Source organism: Mytilus californianus, unplaced genomic scaffold (genome assembly GCF_021869535.1).
Source record: "Mytilus californianus isolate M0D057914Y unplaced genomic scaffold, xbMytCali1.0.p SCAF_1, whole genome shotgun sequence".
Lineage (NCBI taxonomy): Eukaryota > Metazoa > Mollusca > Bivalvia > Mytilida > Mytilidae > Mytilus > Mytilus californianus.
Window position 1 is genome coordinate 90,960,726 of NW_026262581.1, and position 24,210 is coordinate 90,984,935.

At 32.1% G+C, this 24,210-nt stretch overlaps 1 protein-coding gene across 1 annotated transcript in view; it reads left to right on the plus strand.

The window, feature by feature from the left end:
• The first annotated feature begins 13,168 nt into the window (after nucleotides 1-13,168).
• Nucleotides 13,169-24,210, plus strand: part of LOC127725943 (transformation/transcription domain-associated protein-like) — a 70,850-nt gene continuing 59,808 nt past the window's right edge. The window contains exons 1-10 of the mRNA XM_052233251.1: nucleotides 13,169-13,248; nucleotides 16,360-16,469; nucleotides 18,212-18,261; nucleotides 18,629-18,739; nucleotides 20,339-20,443; nucleotides 20,809-20,892; nucleotides 21,986-22,180; nucleotides 23,037-23,203; nucleotides 23,608-23,704; nucleotides 23,966-24,104. Of these exons, the coding sequence (XP_052089211.1) occupies nucleotides 16,376-16,469; nucleotides 18,212-18,261; nucleotides 18,629-18,739; nucleotides 20,339-20,443; nucleotides 20,809-20,892; nucleotides 21,986-22,180; nucleotides 23,037-23,203; nucleotides 23,608-23,704; nucleotides 23,966-24,104 (1,042 nt within the window). The 5' untranslated portion in view covers nucleotides 13,169-13,248; nucleotides 16,360-16,375. The remainder of the gene's footprint in view (nucleotides 13,249-16,359; nucleotides 16,470-18,211; nucleotides 18,262-18,628; nucleotides 18,740-20,338; nucleotides 20,444-20,808; nucleotides 20,893-21,985; nucleotides 22,181-23,036; nucleotides 23,204-23,607; nucleotides 23,705-23,965; nucleotides 24,105-24,210) is intronic.

Here is a 24,210-nt window from a genome sequence, read left to right on the forward strand (position 1 = left end):
CCACTTTTGTTTACGCCCTATATATCCCACATCCCCACATTTTTTACCCCTTATATCTCACATCCCCACCTTTTTTACCCCTTATATCTCACATCCCGGGGGGGGGTTACTGACTATCCTTTCGGGTATAACTGTGCCGACAGCACTTGCCAAATCATACCCTGTTCTAACCAGAAAACATTGAAAAACATACCCTGTTCTAAACAAAAATATTGAAAAACATACCCTGTTCTAGACACGCTCAGAAAATGTATACCCTGTTCTAGACACGCTCAGAAAATGTATACCCTGTTCTAGACACGCTCAGAAAATGTATACCTTGTTCTAGACAGAGACCTGTATGTTCTAGACTAGTTCAGAAATATATACCCTGTCACCAAACAATTCATTAATGTAAGCAAAAAACATACTTGAAAAAGACCCTGTTCTCACCAGCAGGGCATGAAAAAGCTACCCTGTTCTAACCAGCAGGACATGAAAAAGGGACCCTGTTCTAACCAGCAGGGCATGAAAAAGCGACCCCGTTTTGCGGCACACTCGTACCACTAAAAATATAGGAAGTAACCCCCCGGGCTCACATCCCCACCTTTTTTACCCCTTGTATCTCACATCTCAAAAGTATGTCACCCCCTCATTCTTATACTTGTAGTTTATTGTTTGAAGTATATCTGTGATTACATTAGCACATTTTAGTCAGCTTAGAGTGCCAAGACAAAAGCTAAAATATATACAGCTTCTTATTTATTATGTTACTTATGTAAGCTTTTATATATGTTAACTGTTGTTTATGTTGTCAGAATAGACATAATTTACAAAAGAAAGATCCCTCATGCGAGGGAATAAAAGTCTGATGTCTTAATATAAACAAGGAATGTTCAAGTTTCGATGAAAGAATAGATTTGGTCACACTTTATTTTACAATGAGCACCTCAATAAATCATGTATATAATATTTATGTAGATTAGATATTTACTTCTCTTTATTGACTTCAGAATTTCTTCTATCTGACAACTGTAGCAGTGGTTTAAATAAAAAACAATCCTATAAGATATAACAAACTACATATTTTAAGAATATTGGTAGTTTCTTTTTTGAGTGCAGGGTAGTTTTCCAATTATAAACTTAAAATGTTAGTGCAGAGCTCCAGATTTATATAAATTTAATGGGATATCTTCCATGTTTTCGAAAAAAGTATGAATATTTTTATTTAACAATGACTATTGATGAAACAGTTAAAATTACCTTAAAAAGATGTTTATATTGACAAATAATTTTTAAAGAAACATTTGACAATTTGTAAAGAACAAAAGGGAAAACATATAAGTAAATCTAATCAAAGATCACAGCTCTAATTTCATGGTTAAAGAATATTACATTAGTGTATTTTGTACTCCCTGATTTAAAAATGACAGGGGTATTTAGTCGGACTGTGAGGGTGAAATTCTTTTAAAAAATATGTTAACCTGGAGCACAGCTGATGTTATATGATTATCACAGAAAATATTGTCGGATATCATATCTTTTTGTTTTATGTACAATACATTTTTACTGTTTGTCTTGTTTTGTAAATACAACATTATTTATGATTTTTTTCATATTTCAAGAGTGGTAAATTAAATGTGAAACTTGCTTTAGTGTTTAATTTTTTATATACAGAACATCTGATAAAAAGTTGTTGATTCATCTTTTTCTTTCATTTAAAAATAAATGGAGAATGTGTCCATGGGTCACAAATGATGCCCAGCTTGCATATAATGTTATAAAGGGACATAACTCAAGAACAGTAAAAGTGATGCCACCCAAAATCAAGCTTGATCTATGTTTTGTGGTAATAAGCATTGTGTATAAGTTTCATAACATTTGGTTGAGGCAAACTTATGTTACAGAATGGAAACATATTTCTAGACGTATGTACTGACATACGGACGGACGTACAGACTGACAAGGTTAACACGTAATGCCCCTTTTGCTGTGGCGGTGGCATAATAAAAAGTCAGTCACTATCCAAGAGTATCTACTACCAATTTAATAGGTATTCATTGAGCCAATTAGAAACAAACAACCACAATCATCCTAGTCTTCCTAGAGGTATTTAGTTAAAAAATGTGTCTGATGATCCAGCCTGACAACTAACATGGCTGCCAAGACTAAAATAGAACATTGGGGTAAAACGCAAGTATGGCCCATTACCTTTTTAAACAGCTATAAATAGAGAAAATCTGACTGAAGAAGAAATGTTCAGAATAACAATATGTACCTACCATTTATTGCAAACAAAACTGTCAGACAACTTATAGAAATTATTGCCCTGAATTTACCATTTTTTGAGATTTTTTTTTTGCAAATTTTAAAGATAACGTGAAACTCTAAATATAAATGGCAAAAATGATCTTCAGGACAAGTTCTTCTATTATTTATAGAAATAAGAAGATGTTGTATTACCAAACAGACAAGTCTCCACCAGAGACCAAATGACATAGAAGTTAACAACTATAGGTCACCGTACGGCCTTCAGTCAACATGGTAGAAATTATCAGTAATCTCCATATAAGAGTTATTGCCCATGAAACACTAATTTTACTCATTTTTGTGTTTTTGTTGGAACAATAGCAGATAAATGAGTCAAATAAATTAAATTTTCAGTCAACACCTACCTTATAGTTATTCCCCTTGAAAGATGATTTTTACCCTTTTATGTGTGTTTGCAGAAACTATATCAGATAGAGAGAAATTTTAGAGTGCAAAAAAGATCAGCATGACAAGAACTAATGAATCAACATGGCTGATATTGCCAGTCAACTTAAATGGAGTTAAGGAGCTACCATTTGATTTTTATGGGGGGAGGGGCTAGGATGAAATTTGAAGAAAAAAAAGGCAGGACAGGAGTTTTGAGTTAAAAAAAAAAACAGGCAGGATGACTCATTATTGAGCAACTTGAAGCCTCTAGTTTATGTATTCCATATAGCAATACGGCTTCCACTATTGCAGGTCTTGCTTAAAGGACAAAAAACAAAGGTAAAAAGCCTCCTGATTTGGACCAAGCATTTTTAACCGGATTTTTGAAGGAAATATCGGTTATTGATTTGGGGATGTACTTCGGGTGAGTGGGCGGCTGCCAAACAGTGTCTGTTCAATAACATGAAAAGGCTTTGATGAATTTTTTCAAATTTAGATATGTTGTTTCCTGTGACTAAATGAAGGTCAAGTTCAATTTTCACGATTTTAGCTTTTCTCCTTGTTGAGTTATCACCCTTTTTAATATCCAAAAGTGGTATTTATAATGTGATTGAGTTATTTCTCTTTGTACAGAAATGGTTAATTATATATATAAAGTTCAATTACACTAAGTGTTTTTAAATAATTTACTCCTGTTATCAGATTATAACAAAGCATATGGTAACTGTCTTATCTCACAATTATAATTGGAGTGACAGATTTATTTGAAAATTTTCTGTTTCCTAAGTGCTGATGATTATAAGCTATATTTTTAGACATTTTGAAGATATTTACAGATAAGTTTTATAGATTTTTAAAAGACATTGTATTAATGATAAATAAAATTTTTGATTTTTTTTCTTTTCTTTGGTAAATTGTTTGAAGAATTTTGTGGTAAGTTTGTTTGTTATTCTGTAAACACTTATTTTCTGAATGCTATATATATTTTTTTTGATGGATGAAGTGAACTCCTTTAAAAACTAAGCTAATATTGTCTATTAATAAACATATATTTAGATTTCTGATTTTGGGCCCAGTTTTCAAGTTGGTCCAAAATTAAACTGTGTTTGATTTCAACATAAATTGAATATATATAGGGTTCTTTGAAATGCTGAATCTAAACCTGTATTTATTTCCATTATTAATAAGATAATATCACATTGAGGTCCAAAGGGTCCTAAATTAAACTTTTGTTTAATTTCATCAAAAATTGAATTCTTGGGTTCTTTGATATGCTGATTCTAACAATGTTTGAGTGTTAAATCATATCTTATTTAAGAGAACTTAGTCATCACTGGTTGTTGTTATTATATTATTGATTATAATTTGAAAAATTACATCATATCTAATTTTAGAGTTTGAATTATTTCCCTTTGCACAGAAAATATATGGATAAAATTAAACTGTGTTTCATTTCAACATAAATTAAATATATATAGGGTTCTTTCAAAAGCTGAATCTGAACCTGTGTTTAAATATTAGATTTTTGGGCCCAGTTTTCAAGTTTCAATCAGGGTCCAAAATTGAACTTTGTTTGATTCAACAAAAATTGAATTTATGGGGTTCTTCGAAATGCTGAATCTAACCATGTATTGAGAGATTTTGGATTTTGGGCTTCTTTATCAAATTAGTCCACATTGAGGTCCAAAGGGTCCTTAATTAAACTTTTGTTTTATTTGATCAAAAATTGAATTCTTGGGGTTCTTTGATATGCTGATTTTAACAATGTACTTAGATTTTGGATATTGGACCATAATAGGTAAATGTTCAATTTCAAATTTTTCAGTTCTTTGACCACATTCATTTAGTGTCACAAACTTATGCTGTGTCAAATATTCAATCACAATCCAAATTCAGAGCTGTTTTCAGCTTAAATGTTGTGTCCATACTTGCTCAACTGTTCAGGGTTCGACCTCTGCAGGAAAATCCAGTTTGCTGTCACTCGACAGCCTCTTGTTTAATCTGACATGGTTAAAATACAGTAGTTTTTGTATTGCTTGCAACAAGAGTTGTATAATGCAAGACATAGGGATTAAACTATTTGTATTAAGCTTTATATTTCAGAGGGTGGAAGACCTGAAGGCTTCATACCTAGTATACAGATGCCTTATGTTATGAAATTTCCGTCTGTCATATTTTTGTTGTCAAAAATTTAGCTTTTTAGTCATGTTAATTTTTCACATTATGAGGAACAGGATAACTATATTTGTGATATGGGTTCCTTGCAAGGTCTTCATGTACTTCGGACATGATTGTAAAGTGTACATGTATGTCTGGCTTGGTTTATCTGACCTTGTCCTCATTTTCTTGGATCATTGATAATGTTAAGATAATGTGATACTTGTATTAAACTTTAAATCTTTAGGACTATCAACATAAAATCAATCATGGTTTGTAAAGCAGGCAAGACATCTTAGTGTGTGCATTCTTGTTTCTATAATTTCCATAATCATGGCCTCTTTCACTTATATCAGCACCTGTATTTCCTCGTAGATTTCATACAGAAATGTAATGAACAGCACAAAATTTCACGATTACTTTGACAATACTAGAAGTGGGACATTTAAAGATCTTTAAAGACGTATCGTATCCGTATCTGATACGTTGACGTATCTGAACGTATAGATTTATGGGTTATTGTTTAATTGTTTATCTACGTGTTTAAATAGTACATGTGTAGGACTCTGAACCGCGATGGTACTCCGAACCACGATGGTCACGCTGAGGTGCAATGGTTTGACGCTGAAGTGAGTTTTTGATCACGCTGAAGTACGATGGTGGCATTGTGACGCTATCTTGTTTATAGCTACGCCGAAGTGCGATGGTGATAACGCTGAAGTGCGATGGTCTACACAAACTACATTTTCAATTCTTTTCATGTCGATGTAGAAGTCAATGTGTATGTTAAGAGCAGTTTTCCATGTTTGTAAGTTGATAAGGGGCTTATAAACTTTGAATACTACGAGGGGAGGATTGGTGGATAGTTAACATTCTGTAGCGATTTTTTTCCCCGAAATCTTCAAAAGGTTCCTCTTTACGTACGATGGAGCGTGACATTCTGTAAATACATACGGGTCCGCAGACAGACTCTCCGTATTACCAGAGACATATATACATGTGTATATATGTCTCTGGTATTACTATATTACGGGAAACGAGGAACTCATGAGAAGAACAAAGTAAAGATAAAATGTTAATGCAAAATTATGTCCACATGTAGAAAATCAAAGAGGACGATCTCTCATTTAGTATACAACTGTAATTAAGGACAGGCATATACAATAATGAAGGTAAATTCATTTACTAACTATTGAGGAAATCTACATGTACTTCTCATAATAACTGCACATCTGAATATTTTAAACTAGCCGTCAAGCGTCAAATAGACCATCGCACATCAGCGAACGGACCATCGCATTTCGGCGTAGACCCTGAGACTTCTTCTTCTTCTTCCATATACTGCCCACATTCAACTTTCTGAATATACTGGCAAATTGGTTCTGCATGGTTAAAAACAGGATAAAAACAAATGTTCATCTTATTTTGTAAGGTTGGTCTGGGAACAGTATATCTTTATTAACTATGGCACGACGATAAAATCGACTACAATCAGGTAGTGTCAAGTCCCGTCAATATATATGTTCCTGGGTTGGTCATTTGAGATTTGAATGTCTCAAATGACTGTGCTGTGGCGATCTCCGGGGGAAGCTTGTTCCAGTATTTGGTGGTGTTCACAAAGAAGGACCATTTCCTGCAGTCTTTGGTTGCTGTTTGTACCATGTATCCATGCTGTTGTGTATGTCTGGATACTCTGGTTGGTCTCTGGAGGTACATGTCTTTGTTGATGGCTACTTTGTCGTTGACGATCTTGTACATCATTGCGAGCCTGGCCTCTCTGCGTCGTTCTTGGAGACTTTTCCAACCCAATTCATTAATCATGTCCGTGACACTTGATCTGTTTCTGTGGCGCTTGGTGACGTATCGCGCAGCCCTCCTTTGAACTTTTTCAATTTGGTCAATATGTTTCTGATGATATGGGTCCCATACTGTTGTGGCATATTCTAGTTGGGGCCTTACTAGGGTTTTGTAAGCTTGCTCTTTGATGCTTTTAGAGCCGATGTGTAGATTTCTGTGGAGGAAACCAAGGCTTCTGCTGGCTTTGCTGGTAATGTTGTTGATGTGTTCTCCCCAGTCTAGTTCGCTTGTGATGGTGCAGCCCAGGTACTTAATTGATGTTTCATGTTTTAGTACATGATCATGTAATACATAGTCCCATTTGATTGGCTTTTTCTTTCTGGAGACAGTCAGTACGCTACACTTTTCTGGGTGAAACTCCATCTTCCACTTTTCCTCCCATAGTGCCAGTTTATCAAGGTCTGACTGTAGGTGTCGGCAATCAGTATCTGAGGCGATGGTTAAGTAGACTACTGTGTCATCAGCAAAGAGACGAACTGTTGATTTTAGGTCATTCGCTAGGTCATTTATGTAAAACAAAAATAGACTAGGGCCTAGGACTGAACCTTGTGGAACTCCAGATTCTACCTTTGCTCTGTCTGACTGTTCACCCTCAACTACTACTACTTGGGTTCTATTTGTCAGGAACGCTTCTATCCAGCTGTTGGTCTTTCCCCTGATTCCATAGTGATTGAGTTTATGTAGGAGCAGGCTATGGGATACCTTATCGAATGCTTTTGAGAAGTCTAGTATCAGTAGGTCAGACTGTTTTCGAAATTCAAGGTACTTCGTTAAGTCATCAATGCATTCTAAGAGTTGCGTCTCGCAGGATCGTTTACTTCGAAATCCATGTTGTAGTGGATAAAGGATGTTGTTTGCCTCTGCGTGTTTCATAATATGGCTGGTAACAATATGTTCGATGATCTTGCAGCAAATACATGTAAGAGATATTGGTCTGTAATTTGCTGGGATGTACTTTTGACCCTTTTTGTATGCTGGTGTGACTGTAGCTGTCCGCCAGTCATCTGGAACTTTGCCGGTCTCCATTGAAACATTAAATATGATGGTAAGTATGGGAGCGATTTCGCTGGCAAGTTCTTTGAGTATCATTGGTCTGATGTTATCCGGTCCAGCGGCTTTGTGTGGGTTAAGGTTTCTCAATTGTTTTTCTACTCCGTTGATTGTGATAAGGATGTCTCTTCAGTCAGGGTAATTTTCTGGTGAGTCGGACATATGATTTTGATTGTAGAATTCACTGTTGCTGATGTTGTTTGCTGTGGAAAATACAGATTGAAATTGTTCATTTAATATGTTTGCTTTGTTGATTGGATCTGTTTCTAAGCTACCATTTTTTCTTAGAGGTGCCACTCCACTTTTATCACTTTTTCTGTGCTTGATGTATGTCCAAAATCTTTTAGAAGGGGCATGTGTTTCTTCAGGATTCTCTGGGGTGATGATACTTTCAATATACTTCCAATATGCTTGTCTTAGGCTTTTCTGTGCTGTCTTTTTCAGTTCTTTGAATCTTGCACAATCGTCAGGATGGTTTGATTTCTTTTTCTTTTTATATGCTCGGTCTTTTCGCCTTATGAGTGATTTTATTTCCCGTGTAATCCATGGGTTCTTATCTTTGGTCTTACAGGTTTTTGCTGGTATATGTTTGTTTGTACTTGTTTCAAGACCGTCTTTAAACATTTTCCATAGCATATTTATGTCTGGTCTATCCGTATTGCTTTCTTGTTGAATAGCGTTGTGTAGATGTTTCATATCTTCCTTCATGCTGTCCCATTTCGCCCTCTTGTAGAGAGGGATTTTTCGTTGTTTCTGTTTGTTTGTTACTGGGTTGATGTTCATTTCAGCATATACAATGTCATGGTCTGATATTCCTGGTATGATATCTATTCTCATTATTTTGCTAGGACGGTTAGTGATCAAGAGGTCCAGAGTGTTCTTGTTTCTTGTAGGCTCTTGCACTAGCTGTGTTAGTCCGTTATCGTCAAGGATTTCTGCAAAATGGTAATGTTGTTCTGTGTGCTGTGTTCCCTGGTATAGACATTTGTTTGCCCAGTTCCATCCTGGCAAATTGAAGTCCCCTCCGATCAATTGGCATGCATTTATTGCGTTGGTTCTTCTGACTGATGTTTCAAATGCTTGAAGACTTTCAACATCCGATGTTTTTGGGTTATAGTAGGCGCATATGTATAGATCTTTTGTGCCTTTCTGCTGTATCCGTGCCCAAATTATCTCACAATCTGTGTCCAGTTCTGGTACCTCAGAGCTTAAATATTTGTTGTTTATGGCTATTAGGACGCCTCCTCCGGTTTTATTTCCTTTCCTGTTTTTGCGATATATATTATATTCTTGTGGAAATATTTGGCTGTTCGTAATCGTATGTGTTATAGTAGTCTCAGGTAGACCATAGCACTTCAGCGTGACCATCGCACTTCAGCGTGACCATCGCACTTCAGGGTCCCCATCGCACCTCCGAGTCCTACACATGTATGTGTGTTTTTTCTATGTTCGATATCTTTCGGTCTCTCTTTTTATTAGTTTTCAATTTATGTATACTCGTTTATATCTTATCACTCGATATTAGACCATCATCACTTTTTATGCGTGAATTTAAGGTTGATGACCCCTGTCTACTCCAGGATTTTCAAGATAAACAATTTGAATTAAAACATGTTTACCAAAAGTCCTCAACATTCTTTACATTTCAAAAAATCCCGTGCTGAGTCACTAAAGTCGAGCGCACCCTAGATGATGCACTTGAATTGGTCCTTATTTATGTTTGTTTAACCAATATATGAGTTGATAAACTTGTTTTAAGGAAATCATTGCTAGCACTGCATGCAATAATCCGCTATCTATCAATCACCGAATTGTCAAATATAAGGGTACAAGGGGGAAAGGCTTTGGATTTTCTATAAGAATTCCTTATGTTTAGCACTGAAATAACAAAAGGTTACTAGTACATAATTCTTAAATAATGATGCAGATATAGTTGATGATTGAGTCAACAATCGTGGTAAAAAATCGAGTATAGAGAAAAGAATGGAGTAATTGAGAAAGGTGATAAAAAATTGAGCCGTGTTGTAGTGGTTAGCGCATCGGACTACAAACACAAAGGTCCCTGGTTCCATCCCCGTTCTGGGGAGAAAATTTCAGGGACCGAATTTTCGACTCTCCCATGACACCATTTCTGAGTATGGGCTTGAGGAACGATGATAGTCCGTCGGAAGGGGACGATAAATGGCTGACCCGTGTCAAGGGAGAGCAATATCTCTTGCACGTAAAAGACACCCTTGTAGATTTCGAAAAAGAGCAGGCTAATGCCGCTACAAGGCAGCATTCGCACCAGCGAAGTGGAGAGGGATTAATATAAGTTGCAATAACTTGTTTCCCAATCCACTATAAATAAATATGTTAAATCTAAAGGTGATGAACATATTTGGTCTCTTTCATTTTTAATATTTGAAGAAAACAAAAATTGCCTGAGAAGGAAGCAACCATTTAGCTTCAAGGCGGGGGTTATGTTTTTTTTATCTGAGTAAGAAAATTTTTTTCCCGATCAATTTTATTTATTTTTTCAACGCTATCAATCAAAAATTTTTATTTCAATATTAAACACTATAAAGTATGGGGAGAATCTGGATTTAGAATAATATTTTTGTCATATGCATTACTAGAATATTTTTTTTTCATTAAATTGGGAATATGAATAATTTTTTTAGATAAAAACCATACACATCCCCCCCCCCCCCCCCCCCCCCCTTGAATATAAATGGTCGTTCCCTAATTTATAAATTTATTATTAATTGGTATCAGTTAATTCGACTCATCTGATGTGTTAAAGTACGTTGTTAACGTTAATTTTTTTGTTTTATAATTTCAATGAATTACCCGAACAATCCTTTATTAAATTTCGAGTGTTAAAACATATACAAGTATATAGATTGACACGAAAATCACGTGAATGATAAATGTGTGTAAATGTAATCTTGTCTGTTGTTGTCCATGTAATGTTTTCATAATTGTATTATAGGTACTGTAAATATATATCGTAGAAACATCACTTTCAGGGCAATAAACGTAACTAAGTCAGGATTTTGACATATAAGAAGCAAGTATGTAAACATACAAAATACATCAATTAAATAATGATCCAACATTATAAAAACAATTAAGATATTAAAAATGAAAGAGATTAAAAATTTGCATCACCCTTTCCTTATTTTCTCCTTCTCTATTACCTTTTTTCGATTACTAATAATAAATTAAACAATAAACCATAGATACGTTCAGATACGTCAACATATCGGATACGGATACGATACGTCTTTAAATGTCCCACTTCTACTAGAGCACTTTAAAAGCAATAACTTTACTTCTCCAGGAACCAAACTAATTAAACTTTCTATAATCTTCTCAAATCTCATGCTTCAGCATTTCTTCCAATCAAGCAAAAAACTTCACCAAATAATTTGAAAAGATTCAGTAACCTCCATATTTGTCATGTTCTATATTTTTATAAATTAAGCCATGTTCTTTTGGAAAATACCTATGTACATGTATTTCTGTCTTGAGTTGGCCATATAAATACCTTTATCTGCCAGGTTGACTGAAATTTTGAACACTCAAAGGAAAATGGAATTGCTCAAATTTTTATGACTTGAACTTGGCGCTACCTTAACATATTTTCACATTTAGTATGGCTGTAGCTATATAGGCCGAGTGTAGAAAAAATAAGTCCTTCATTGTGATGTAATTACACACTCTAAAAGTATTAGAAGCCTTTGTAAAACATCCAAATAAATTGAAGTGAAATTGATACATGCTGTAAGTAAATAAGTAAGTAAGTAAGTAATCTTTATTTAAAGTTGGGTTTTCATATATATACAATCACAACAAAAAACATGCAACATAAAAAGAAAAGCAACATATATATATAAAACATACACAGGCATTAAAAGAATCAATACAGACTAAACACATACAATGCAAAGAGCAGATAAGCATATTCACATAAAACACATACAAGCAATAAAACATAAGATATCATCACATATCACATATGCAAAAACAATAAAATAAAGCACTAGTAGAAACACAAGCATATGAATGTAAACAACTAAAGCACAGTTTAAGCATAAGCAATATAAGACAAGACAGCATATTAGTTATAGCTAAAGACAGCAAACTATTTGATATCAAGTTAAAAAAGGAATAGATAAATAAATATAAATAAAGCTCAAGCTGAGGCTTAAAAGATTAGTTATGAGGCAGCAAGAGATATCATTACTTACATGAGCTACAGGTACAATTTTCTGAAAAACAGCTACCCGGTAGTGGAAATATAATTTTTGAACTGGCAAAGGTTGATAGACTCCTTGCCTCATTAGGCAAGGAGTTCCATAGTCTTGATGCCTCATAACCAAAGCTTTTCCTACCATACCTTGTTTTCGGTTGTGGTTATCAGCTATGCCTTTGTACCTAAAATTTAATGGTTATCAAATTATGTAAAAAAATCCGAACTGATTTTATTTATTATTTTATATGTCTCTAATGCTGTGGTTCTCATTCTCCTGATTTTTAGTGTTAATAGTTTAGACTGTTCCAGTAGAGAGTTATAATAGCTTTTGTAGTCATCGTAAATAAATCTGAGTGCTCGTTCTTGTATTATATCTATTTTTTTTGTGTTTTGTTCACTGCAAAAGTGCCATGTAAGTGGACAATAGCTGAGGTTCGAAAGGATGGAGGAGTGATAAATTGTAAGTTTATAGATTATATTCTCGTTAGATAAATTCCAATTCTTTTTCAAATAAGAAATAAGTTGTTGTGCTGATTGTTTACAAATGTTTGAGATGTGTGTATTGAAATCCAGGTTAAAGTCTATGGTTACACCTAGAAGTTTCACCTCATCATCACACTGAATACTGATGCCGTTTAGATTGAATTAAGACTGTATTTTGTGAATGTATTTTTTTTGTCTATTGGGATTGCCTGAAATTTTTCTGGGTTTGACTGCATTTTGTTGGATGAAAACCATGACATTAGGGAGTTAGGGATATTAGAAAAGTATGTTGTTTAGTTTAAAATATTTGTTCAGTATAATTACGTCAGTTTTGGTGCTGTGCCTGGTCTGGTAAGAACCGAAAATAAATAATCTTGGCCAAAACAGGATGAAAAATGAGTATTCTGCAACACAGGACTATATTCATAAGATTATTTTATTTATATTCAGCTCTTTATACCAGGTCGTCCCTTTATTTAAATAAAAGCGGGAAATTTACTTAACAGAAAAATTACCCATGATTCAATAACCTCATCTTTGATACTAAGCAAGGTTTCATCTTAATCGCATATCAATTGTTTGTCATCCACTCAGAATTAAAATAGTTACAGCACCACTGAACTTAATAGTCGAGTCTAGACCAAAAAAAATATTTCAAAAACTAACAAAATACAGAGGTGCATGATTATATCCGTCATTGGTTCAGAATTTCATCAACACAATGATTTCCGGAATTTAGCGTTAGACAGATTCTCCAAATATAACATATAAAGAATGCTACTTAGGTAAGGCATCAACATAAGAACCTATCTTATATATATAGCAAATCAGACAAAAGACAAAGAAAAGTTGACACCATGTTCTGCTGTCGCTCTGTGGCCTGATTACTTCAATCAGTTCACAGATTGATGCACTTATCTCCCCTTATTTTTTGTATGCTGAAGCATTAAAAGTAAGTAAATTTCATTTGAAGTCGGCATATATCAATTCAATTCATAATTTTTATAGTCTTTGTGGTGTATCAGTGGCGGATCCAGAATTTTTTGTAAGGGGGGGGGGGGGCCCGCTGACTGACCTAAGGGGGGCCCGCTCCAGTCACGCTTCAGTGATTCCCTATATAATCAACCAAATTTTTCCCACAAAAGGAGGGGGGGGTGGCCGGGCCCCCCAGGCCCCCCCTGGATCCGCCTATGTGTATTCCCTGAGACTACTATTACACCATCATAAGTAACATATTGCTAGCCCAATTTGGTACATTGTATAGAAATTCATAAAATACAAGATTGATTAATCTTCAATAATTGAAGGATCGCTAGAAACTTAAAGAAGAAGAAGAAACTATTGTTGTGCAAAAGAACAATTTCCTTTCCAGTAAAAATATTGACAAGAGGCCCCATATTTGGATCTTTTTTAAAGCTGAAGGCTAATTTTGATTATGGTAGGATTCAGTTTGTGTAACAAGGACATGTCCAGCTGAAGCACAGGATCATAGTGGGGCATGTTCAGACAGAAAATCATCCAGCCAGGATGCATTTAGACACTTTAATAGACAATATTTTATTAGTCCAAACGCAAATATATCAATTGGTAAAGGCCCAATTTGGTACATTGTATAGAAATTCATAAAATACAAAATACAAAATTACAACAACTAGATAATCAACACTTTCTGAACAAATCAAATCAAATCAAATGTCTTTATTCCTGATTAAAGGGCCCATATAGAGCATATAAATTAATACAAATCACAAAGTTTATACAATATCCACACAAACAACACATCAGGGATGGGCACGATTACTGACAAATGTAATCGATTAATAATCGATTACATGAAGGATTTTTGTGTAATCGATTAATAATCGATTACTCTGATATTTGTATGTAATCGATTGCAATCGATTACTTTATCAAAAGTAATTACATTACTTTTTGATTACTGTCAATTACATGCTACAAAATTATAAAAAAATAATAAAGTAAGTTAAACACAATTATGTTGCTCAACGTTTGTATAGTGGAAATTTAGAACTTTACCAAAAACAACATTTAAAGCATTGTTTCCAAATTTTAAGTTGACAGTTGTTTTCTAGATGGATTCTCTTACTGAGGATCACAAATATTCAAAAATTCTTGAAATTTTGGCTTTCAACATGAATGAGAGATGACATCGCATTGCATCAAACACTTATATATATTGTAGATTTTTTCATAAATTTTGCTTTCATACTGACTTAAGTTAGCTTTTTGTATTTTACTAATTAAAAACAGGTATATTTTAACATAGTTAATTACAATGTTGGAATTTTCCTCTGAAAAAAAAATATGTAAAAATAGTAGAATAATTAATTAGTTCAGCTAATTTTAAAGATCGAAATTTATAATTATAATGACATGCCTGAATTAATCCTTTTGTTTGGATAACCACCCTAATTACAGGTTATTAAACTGCCAATGGAGTACAATTTATAACCTGGGGCAAAATAATGTAAATCTCCTTCTTAATTAGACATAATTGAAATGAAAACAAAGTCTGCATCTTACTGATTAGAAGTCTTTGATCATCTGATTAGTGAAGCAAGAAGTTTGTTTAGATTTTTTTATTCTCTATTCAATTTATAAACAATATATATTTATAGTGTCAAAATGGGATACACATATCTATTCCTGAAAAAGAATTTCAATGCATAGCCATTGTTTCATTGTTGTAAGGATTTTGTGTACTTTCTTAATTTTTATATCATAACATTATAAGGAATCAACTGTGTATCTATTTTATGCTAAAATTTCAACTCTTATTGAAAATTATGCTTTAAGGAATTTTAATACAAATAAGCTTACTACTTTAATGTAGTACAGAACTTAACTTAAGACTCATTTCTTATTTTAATATAAAAGGTTTGAATTATTGACAAGCACATAAATCCATTTGTTTTGAAAAGCTAGATATAAAGTAAAATTTGGTAGGGGATCTGGTTGATCATATTGCAGCTTGAGACAAAAGATAGAAATAAGGCAGTTGATAAACTCTTATGTCATTTTAATACATTCTATTTTATCTGTACTATAAAGTGATGAAAACATATACATATTTTCATTTAATATAGGTTATATTTCATCAAACTATTTTACTAAAGTAATCGAAATGTAATCGAAAAGTAATCGATGATTACATCATAATTTTTGCTGTAATCGATTAAATTACGATTACATGTAATCGAAAATGTCTTCGATTACAGATTACTATCGATTACTGGAAAAAATGTAATCAATTACAATCGATTACGATTACAGATTACAATTACCCCATCCCTGCAACACATGCAATCTAACATACATACTGATTGTTAATAATTAAGAACTGATTAAGAACAAATATAGAAACAACAGGATATTGATATTTTCAATATTATTATGGTTTTGTAAAATATGCACCTTAACAAGAACCATATATTGTACGCCAAAAAGACATAGGCTCATTGTACAATGTATAAGGATATTGAAAACAGTAAATTGATAGTGTTCAAAGCAGTTTCCTGAATTAGCCTTCATCTGACAGATATACTAGAAATCAAAAGATTGTACATGATCTAACAATTGTCAATTGCTTTGTAAATTTGCTTTACTTTAAAAAAAATACTACCCAGAAATGGTTAGGTTAATAATGGTACAAGTAGGATTTGTTGTCTGATACAGTTTGATACGAAATTAATTTACCTACATTTATATGCAAAACTAAACACCTATCTAAGTAAAGACAGAATACACTGTTCAATACAAGAAATCAATAGTGACTTTGTCTTTGTGTAATAGACGTCTCTGATTTTTGCACAATGTAGAAATGTTTACATTTTACAAGACTACTTTTATGATTTTTTGTGTTGTTATATTTTCAGATAAAGACTTATCAAGATGTTGCAATCACCATTAAGTCCACATGATTTGACAGCCCAGCTGACCACATTTAAATCCTATGTTGCTTTGATTGCTGACCCTACACCAGGAAGTATGGTTTACTTAAAAAAAAAAATTTTCTAAATGATTTGCATTTAACCATGATTCATCATATTGACATAAAAGATTTTTCTTGGAAATATTATATTGCTTTTGTTTTGTTATGACTTCATACTTCACAGATCACATGTTCCAGTTATCCATAAAATAAAAAGGTGTGGTATGATTGCCAATGAGACAATCATCCACCAGAGACCAAATAACGTAGAAATTTACAACTATAGGTCACCATGTTTATATACTTAAACTCGTCTTTTAATCCGTTTGAACCAATCTCAATGTTTATTTAAATTTAAAAATAACTCAACTTCTTGAAAATCACAAAATGTGTAAGAGGTAGAGTGATTACAATATGCACTGATGATCTCCTCTCTGGAGTAGAGGTCATTTGAAGTTAAGTCTGATAAGATCTGACTACCTCTGTCACATACATTGAACTGTCAAATTATGCTTTATTATATATTACTTTATATTAAAAATTATGTTCCCTTTGTGTTGTTGAGTATGATTGAAAAATTAAAAAGCATACCGGTAATATGATTTTGAGCCTTATTGTCCAAAAAATACACTGTATTTTATTTGAAACTCCTTAAATTTGCTTTTAAATAAATGTTACTTCAAATAAATACATGGACCATCATGACCATAGAAATTGCTACTGTGAAATATGTATTTGTAGGAACCATTTGTTCTATGAATGAAATAATTTTTAAAAAGCCCAACATGATTCTTAGTTTAATAATGAGGTATTGTAAGAGGTTGAATGATTACAATATTCACTGATGATCTCCTCTCAGGAGTAGAGGTCACTTGTAGTTTAGTCTGATAAGATCTGACTACCTCTGTTACATACATTAATCTGTCAAATGATATTTTATACATATTTCTTTACATTAAAAAAGATGTTCCTGTTGTCTAGTATAACTTAAAAGGAGGAGACTCAGACATATTATGAATTGGGGCCTTATTGGCTTGAAACTGTTTTTCATTCAGAACTCCTTAAATTTTCTAAAATAAATGTTACTTCAAATAAGTACATGGACCATAGAACTTGCTATTGTGTAATAGGTATGAACCATTATATTCTATGAATGAAATAATTACTTTTAAAAAAACCAACAAGATTCTTAGTTTAATAATGAGGTATTGTAAGAGGTTGAATGATTACAATATTCACTGATGATCTCCTCTCAGGAGTAGAGGTCACTTGTAGTTTAGTCTGATAAGATCTGACTACCTCTGTCACACACATGTACATTAATTTGTCAAATGATACTTTATACATATTACTTTACATTAATAATGATGTCCCTGTCGTCAAGTTTATTTAAAAAGGAGAAGGCATAATATGATTTTGGGCCTTAATTGTCCTTAAAATACACTGAATTACATTCAAAACTCCACAATTTTACCAAGTGAATACTAGTATTTTCCTTAAAGAATTAGTTTGTTTAGTAAAATTTTACTATTTGACATAAACTTCCGTAGGATAAATTTTAAAACGGTGCGGCTTGTTTGAATATGATCAATTCCATACATTTTGTTTTAAAATTTATAAAAAATGTTGTCGCTTGCTAGAAGAAAAACTCTTTTGCCTCTGAGTAATAAAAAATTTGGAAAATAAAAATGAAAACGTTTGTTTGCTCTTTCCCCTTTTTTCAACAGAATTAGTCTGAAGAACAAGCAATAAATTTGGTGTGACCTAATATAATCATTTTATTTTTGTATTTCAAGTTGTTGAGAAAAAGCTAAAAGCTGCTCAGGAATTAAGTGAAAACTTTGAGGTAATTATGCTTTTTCATGCATTTCATTATTTATTTATTAAATTGAGACATTATTTGTTTTAAAGTAGATTTATTGTAATAATATATCATTTGTTTTAAAGTAGATTTATTGTAATAATGTAACATGCAATTTAAATTAAAGTTGAAACTATATTATTGGCTGTTAGCAGGGATTTTTAACATTTTCAATAGAAAAAAACCCAGCACCATTTAAAATGTTGAACTAAAAAAATATATTTATAGGGGTATACATTGTTAAATAATAAAAGTTATTATGAGATTACAAGAAATTTGTACTGCTGACACATCTTGTTATAATTTATGTTAGCCAGATTAAAGTTTATTATCATTACTTTAAAATTTACAGAGTGTTGTACAATCACCTCAGTATCCACAGTTTTTATGTGATGCCTTGAAAGTATTCCTCAAAATTCTGGATGATGGAGAACCTCAATTCATTGCTGAACAGAATATGCAGGTAAATTGTAGCTTAAAGAAATCAATGTATGTATGTAAATCAAGCTTAAAGAAATCAAGTTATGTAAGTAAAGATAGTTACCATTTAAAAGAATATGCTGGTAAATTCAGGTATCAGTAATTTTTTGGGCCCCATTAAGATGTTTAAAGCATGTTTCCTAAAAATTCTTTTTTTACCAAGTACAATTATTTTTTGAAATTTTTTTGAGGATTATAATTATTAAATTGTCAAAAAAGCCTTTAAAGTATATAGAGAACAAGATTTAATGTCAAGAAGTTCTTTTGAATGATTAAGTTAGATTAACCCAATCAGTTTAAAATAGGATTATTCCATTGGTTATTACTATTAGAATTTTGAAAACAGAATTTGTTTGAGTAATTTCATGTTAGTTTAACAAGTTACATGTAAGGTTTTATCCTTTAGTAAATCTCTATTTAATTTTATGACAAAAGGAAAAGAAGACTTTAAAAGATATTCTCTGTCAGAAATTCTTGGACCTGCTTAGGGTAATTACACAATATGTTAAAGGTGTTTGTTTTTTTTTTGCTCACCTGGCACTAAGGGCCATTTTAGCTTTTGTCTTCACTCAAGGCATTTGTCCTCCATAATCATTTTAATGAAATTTTCTGTCATGAAACCACCAAAACAATTTCAACCAAAGTTGGTCCTTAGGGTATTGAGAATAAATTTTGTGTTTTTTTTATTTCTGCCATCAAGCAACGTGGACACCATGTCTAAGCTAAAACATTAGGGTAAATGTAAAAAAATTGTGGAATATTTTGAAAACCGTAAAAGATTAAAGTAATCAGATGGGCCAAAATGCTCAGAATGCCAAGATCTAGCCATTTTCTATTTCTTTCAAAATTATCAGATATCTCCTTTTATGTGTTATTGCCATTTAATGACAATTTTGACCATTTTTTTGTTTTTATAAAAATCAGGAAATAATACCAATGAGACAACTATCCTTCGGAAACTTAATGATGAACTAAATGGTACTGTATGCTGTTAACAATGATTAAAACCCGTACCATATAATAAGCTATGAAAGGCCCCAGCATGACAAATTGTAAAACTATACAAGATAAAACTAACAGCTTGATTTATGATCAGCTAGATCTACAAATGAACAACAAGTAAGACAGACAGCAACCAACTAGAACCACTTAATTACAGGCTTCTGCCTTTGGACAGACAAATTTTCTTGAAAATTATTAGACAGATAGAAACTGTAAGCAGCAAAATTGATGATCAAAAGATCTACATATAAGTCAAAACAACCTAAATTTTCATTTGACCTTGTATAGTAGTAACTGCCTTTGAATAATTATTTTTAACCATTTATTGCATATTTGGCAATTATCATGAAAACTATTATATATTCATTCCTAGTCCAAAAGATAGCCTTTGTTTCATGAATTATGCTTTACTTTGCAAATATGTTTATAACACTATAAGGTCTTTTATAATAGATATGAGGCTTTCTATAATTTCTTCTGAACACTGAACTTGCTGACCTTTCTGTCTAATACTTTGAATGTATGTCAATTGTAAACTTTCTGCTAAGATGCTCTAACTTTTAAGTTCAATTTATTATAGCAATTACGGAAGCTGATGCTGGAAATCATTCACCGTATACCAAGCAATGAGCATCTGAAGAAATATGTGCAACAGATTTTATCTCTAATGTTCAAACTTCTGAAGGTAAAATTAATGATTGGTTAAGCTTATAAATATATGAAAAAGTATTTTACATTGTGCTTTCTAATCTAAATGAAAAAAACAGGTGTTTATGTCACACCATTGATTAATATCCTCGATGCCATTTAGATCACACAGTATTATCTTTATAAGTCCATTTCTCAATGAGTTTACAAACCTACTTTTACGTAGTATAGCCTTGTTCATTACCATTAAAGTCATTTTGACTCCATGCCATGCTTGAGTGACTTTGATATAATTTTTCGCTTAGGTTCATTTCATAGAAATCTATGATAATCATATGTATATTATATATTAAACTTTTCTCTTGTTAAATGTTTTCTGATTGAATGAATTATAAATTTCAGATTGAGAATGAAGAAAATGTGATTGTATGCCTGAGAATTATTATAGAATTACATAAACAGTACAGACCTCAGTATAATGAAGAGGTAAGTTTACTGTTGTCATCATGGCCATAGAGATTTTGGTAGTCATTATTTTCTCACTTGTAATATTTTAGATTAATAAAATACAACTAAATAACCATATAGAATGCGATAAGTTTAAGTGTCTGTAACATTCAAGATGACACTGTTTCAAAAGCATTTTTATTTATGTTTAGAATATGTTAATAGTTTGGGTAGGTGTGGTTTTTTTTCTCAATATGTTTTTTTCAAGAGCATTTTGTTTCTGTGAATATGGAATATGATTTTAATCTAATGGTGCAATTTGAAGTTTCTGAATGTATTTATTTTGTTAATGATTTTGTTTTAAATATTCTTCATCCTTTAAATCAAGTATTATGTAAAAAATGTTTAGCCATCAAGCTTTGACTAAAAATTCATACTTTAAATGTCAAGAGCTGTAACTGATTTAAAGTATTCTTTCATGTGTTAAGATAAGAATAAATGAAGGTGATGACCACACAGGTTAAGGATATTTTTGTCTTATTGTTAATTGATATCCAGATGCCAATATTGCAGATTTAAGATGATAATTATTAGTTGCAAAAGTAATACATATAAAATAAGGAGATGTGGTATGATTGTCAAGGAGACGACTATTCTCCAGAAGCCAAAAGTAATACATATAAAAATAAGCAGATGTGGTATGATTGCCAATGAGACAACTATTCTCTAGAAGCCAAAAGTAATACATATAAAAATAAGGATATGTGGTATGATTGCCAATGAGACAACTATTCACCAGAAGCCAAAAGTAATACATATAAAATAAGGAGATGTGGTATGATTGCCAATGAGACAACTATTCACCAGAAGCCAAAAGTAATACATATAAAAATAAGGAGATGTGGTATGATTGCCAATGAGACAACTATCCACCAGAAGCCAAAAGTAATACATATAAAAATAAGGAGATGTGGTATGATTGTCAACGAGACAACTATTCTAGAGAAGCCAAAAGTAATACATATAAAAATAAGGAGATGCAGTATGATTGCCAATGAGACAACTATTCTCTAGAAGCCAAATGACGTGGATGTAAGCATACACATTGAATGATGTTATATTTGTTTTGCAGATCAAAGACTTTTTGCAGTTTGTTAAAAATATATACAATGGTTTACCAAACCATTTACCAAAAATATTTGAACCAAGGAATCAAATTAAAGTGAAAGATGTAACAGAGATAAATGTTGACCAGTTATTACAGGAGACTTTTACTACAACTACAATTCTTACAGACAAGAAAAACGCTGACAATCAAAATATCTCAGTAAGTTTGTTATTACTGTTGGGATTTTGATAACTCTGAAGTTACCATCTTTTAAAGTTCTTCATGTTAAACCGTTTTGAAAAGAGATAGGACAAAGGGTGTAGCAATATTGGGTCTCTGTCAGCCAAAGTGTTTGCTATACATATGTGTGACTTTAGTTTCTTTCATTTGTAATTTTCAGCTGAAATTAGGATCCATATATCCAATTGTTTGTTATACAAATACAGTTAACTTTGTTGTCTTGAACTCGAAATATCAGATGAGTCGAAGTTTTCCCGTGGTCCCAAACTTTGTTCCATATAAATATATGTATTTCGACTCCTGATGAATGAACAATTTTGTCGACTTTAATTCACGCTAAGATCGATTGGAAATTACTCTCTCTGCTAAAAACCACAGGAAAAAATTGTAACTGTACAAAGAAGTAAATAAGAGACGAAAAATCATATAATTTTATTGTAATAATAAAAGACCATTACATATAGATACATCAATCTCAGACTATTGATCCTCTACTCATATTCATCTGGATTTATTTTAGCCATAACAAGCTAATCAAGAGTTGTATCCCTTGGTCTGTCAAACATCCGGTATTCATTTAAGTGGAACTACGGGTATCTCGAAATATTTCTCTGGTCCGGCTGACTTCGAGATATTGAGAGTTGACTGTATACAAAATACAAGTTTATTTGTATATATTGTATATTGTATATTCTGAGTTTAAAATCCTTAAGAGCTAACCATTTGTCTTTAGCAGAAAGTGTTAGTCTAGTTAAAAAGAACATGGTTTCTATAAAACAGATGCACCTTATGCAACTATAATTGATACTCAGAACTTAGTATTATTTTATTTCAGTACAATATAATACCCAAAGGAACTTTGTCCCTCAAAGTTTTAGCAGAGCTGCCTATAATTGTTGTGTTAATGTATCAATTATATAAACCTAATGTTCACCAAGAAGTGGCAGAATTTATTCCACTTATCATGAATACAATTATCTTACAACCATCTGCTGTTCAAAGGTAAGTTACATTTGTACAGAATCTCACAATTCTGCATATCTGCATCCTTTTTATTCTGATTAAAGCGTTTTTTTTTAATTTTTTACAATAAATATTGCTAAAACATCCAGATTAAATACTGATGCTTCTTTGTATTGAGCTCAAAAGGAACTAAACATTTTATTTTGAATTATCATGATTCAATAAGTTTATATTTTTAGGTTAAAAACTTGATTTCACTTTTCCTAAGTAATAATAGGATTTTAAATCACAAGAAAAAAGGTTGATTCATCGTTATGTTTTAGGGGGAATCTGGCAAAACCAATTTTAGCTCATTTTTTTCCTGTTCGTTGTCTTCTTTTAATTCCAAAGCCATTATATTAATATATGACATATGTTTATTTTAAAAAAAAATTTTTTTACAGGGCTAGTCCATCCTTCAACAAGGAGATATTTGTTGATTTCATAGCAGCTCAGATTAAAACCTTATCATTTTTAGCCTATATTATCAGAATATACCAGGTAGTTATAAAAGTTAATTGAAGTTAATTGTGTGATACTGAAATAAAGAAGAACTGCATCTAAACATTGTAGAAAAGATGAACATCATTGAAATTTACTTATTAAATGTTGTCAAATAAAATATTCCAACTCTTATAAGGATTAATTAGGATTTAGACAAATTCCAAGGGAGTAAATTAATATGCATATGATAAAGCTTTGATTAGAAAATCAATTACTAATAGCATTCTGGACTTAAAATTCAGATAATATTTATTTCAGGAACAAGTTCAAACTCACTCTGCACAAATGGTGAAAGGCCTGCTGGGATTGTTGACATTTTGTCCACAGGAAGTGGCACATTTGCGCAAAGAATTATTAATTGCAGCCAGACATATCTTAGCTACAGATCTACGCAATAGTAAGTATTTTATTTTGAACTGAAATACTCAGAGTCATGAAATAATGGTGAATATAAAGTTAAATTAAGGAATCCCAATGTTGAAATTAAGCAAAACAATTGGTAT